Source organism: Saccostrea cucullata, unplaced genomic scaffold, assembly GCF_032062105.1.
Source record: "Saccostrea cucullata isolate Sc308-1 unplaced genomic scaffold, CSIRO_AGI_Scuc_v1 ctg2383, whole genome shotgun sequence".
NCBI lineage: Eukaryota > Metazoa > Mollusca > Bivalvia > Ostreida > Ostreidae > Saccostrea > Saccostrea cuccullata.
Genome location: NW_026940585.1, coordinates 39,123 through 40,000, shown reverse-complemented (window position 1 = coordinate 40,000; position 878 = coordinate 39,123). Strand labels below are relative to the sequence as shown.

The following is an 878-nucleotide window of genomic DNA, read 5'->3' as shown; positions in this document are numbered from 1 at the left end:
TTGCACGCAAATAAAAGTTTGTAATTACAACTTACTTGGTATGGGTATTCCTGGAAAGAACTTTACTGGAGCAAATGTAAACATCAAGCTCATGTTTACTGATAAATAAGGGAGAGCATTGAAAGTCAAGGCCAAAAGGTCTTCGTTGGAATTTGTCAATGTCAATACAGCCTGATATTCTCCTACAGTTGCACAATCCCCACTCTTCACTGTGAAGTTATTTCCATCAAATCTTACTACTTCCTCTCCATCACTCAGGGTAAACACAACATTCATCTTGACATCAATACAGGTTTCATAGTTGTCGTACATGTACTTATATTCTGATCCTCGTGTCAGTGATAATGCTTAATTTGTAAGTAAATGAATAATAGTTAATATGATAATATCAAAGCCAAGTCGGTAATTTTCAAGCAAAGTTTGAATAACTTCATGTTTATTCAAAATATATTGTAAAACAATACCACCTATGGAAATACAGAAAAATATATGCTGCCTGTGTATTATCTTCGCAAAAATGTGCATGTACCAACTCAAACAAATGGACTTATCTTGTTGTAAAACGATGAAATATAATCATGCATACTTCATTCTGTATTTTCCAAAAGTATAAAATTAAATCAGAAATCATTTCATGGAATTTTCTATATATTCCGAATTCTTAAAATTGCTACAATGGCTTCATTGGCTGCCCAGAGCCTTTTGGTCTGCTCTATTAATTTACAAGTTTCCGATTAACCTAGCTGTAGTACAAGTGAATGAGTGGCAATTTTATAATGCAACTACGTATTATTTGATAAAATCGGACGACGGATGGTCTGCAAAGAAACAGGTTATAGTTACAAATTTTGTCAAAAGAGTTAGTAATGTCATGAAAC

The 878-nt window shown here is 33.0% G+C and overlaps 1 protein-coding gene across 1 annotated transcript in view; it reads right to left on the bottom strand.

Moving 5' to 3' along the window:
- The window catches only part of LOC134255653 (lysosome-associated membrane glycoprotein 1-like), a 10,091-nt gene extending 9,775 nt beyond the window's left edge, over positions 1-316 (bottom strand). The window contains exon 1 of the mRNA XM_062738176.1: positions 36-316. Coding sequence (XP_062594160.1) covers positions 36-312 — 277 coding nt within the window. The 5' untranslated portion in view covers positions 313-316. The remainder of the gene's footprint in view (positions 1-35) is intronic.
- Positions 317-878: the final 562 nt, after the last annotated feature.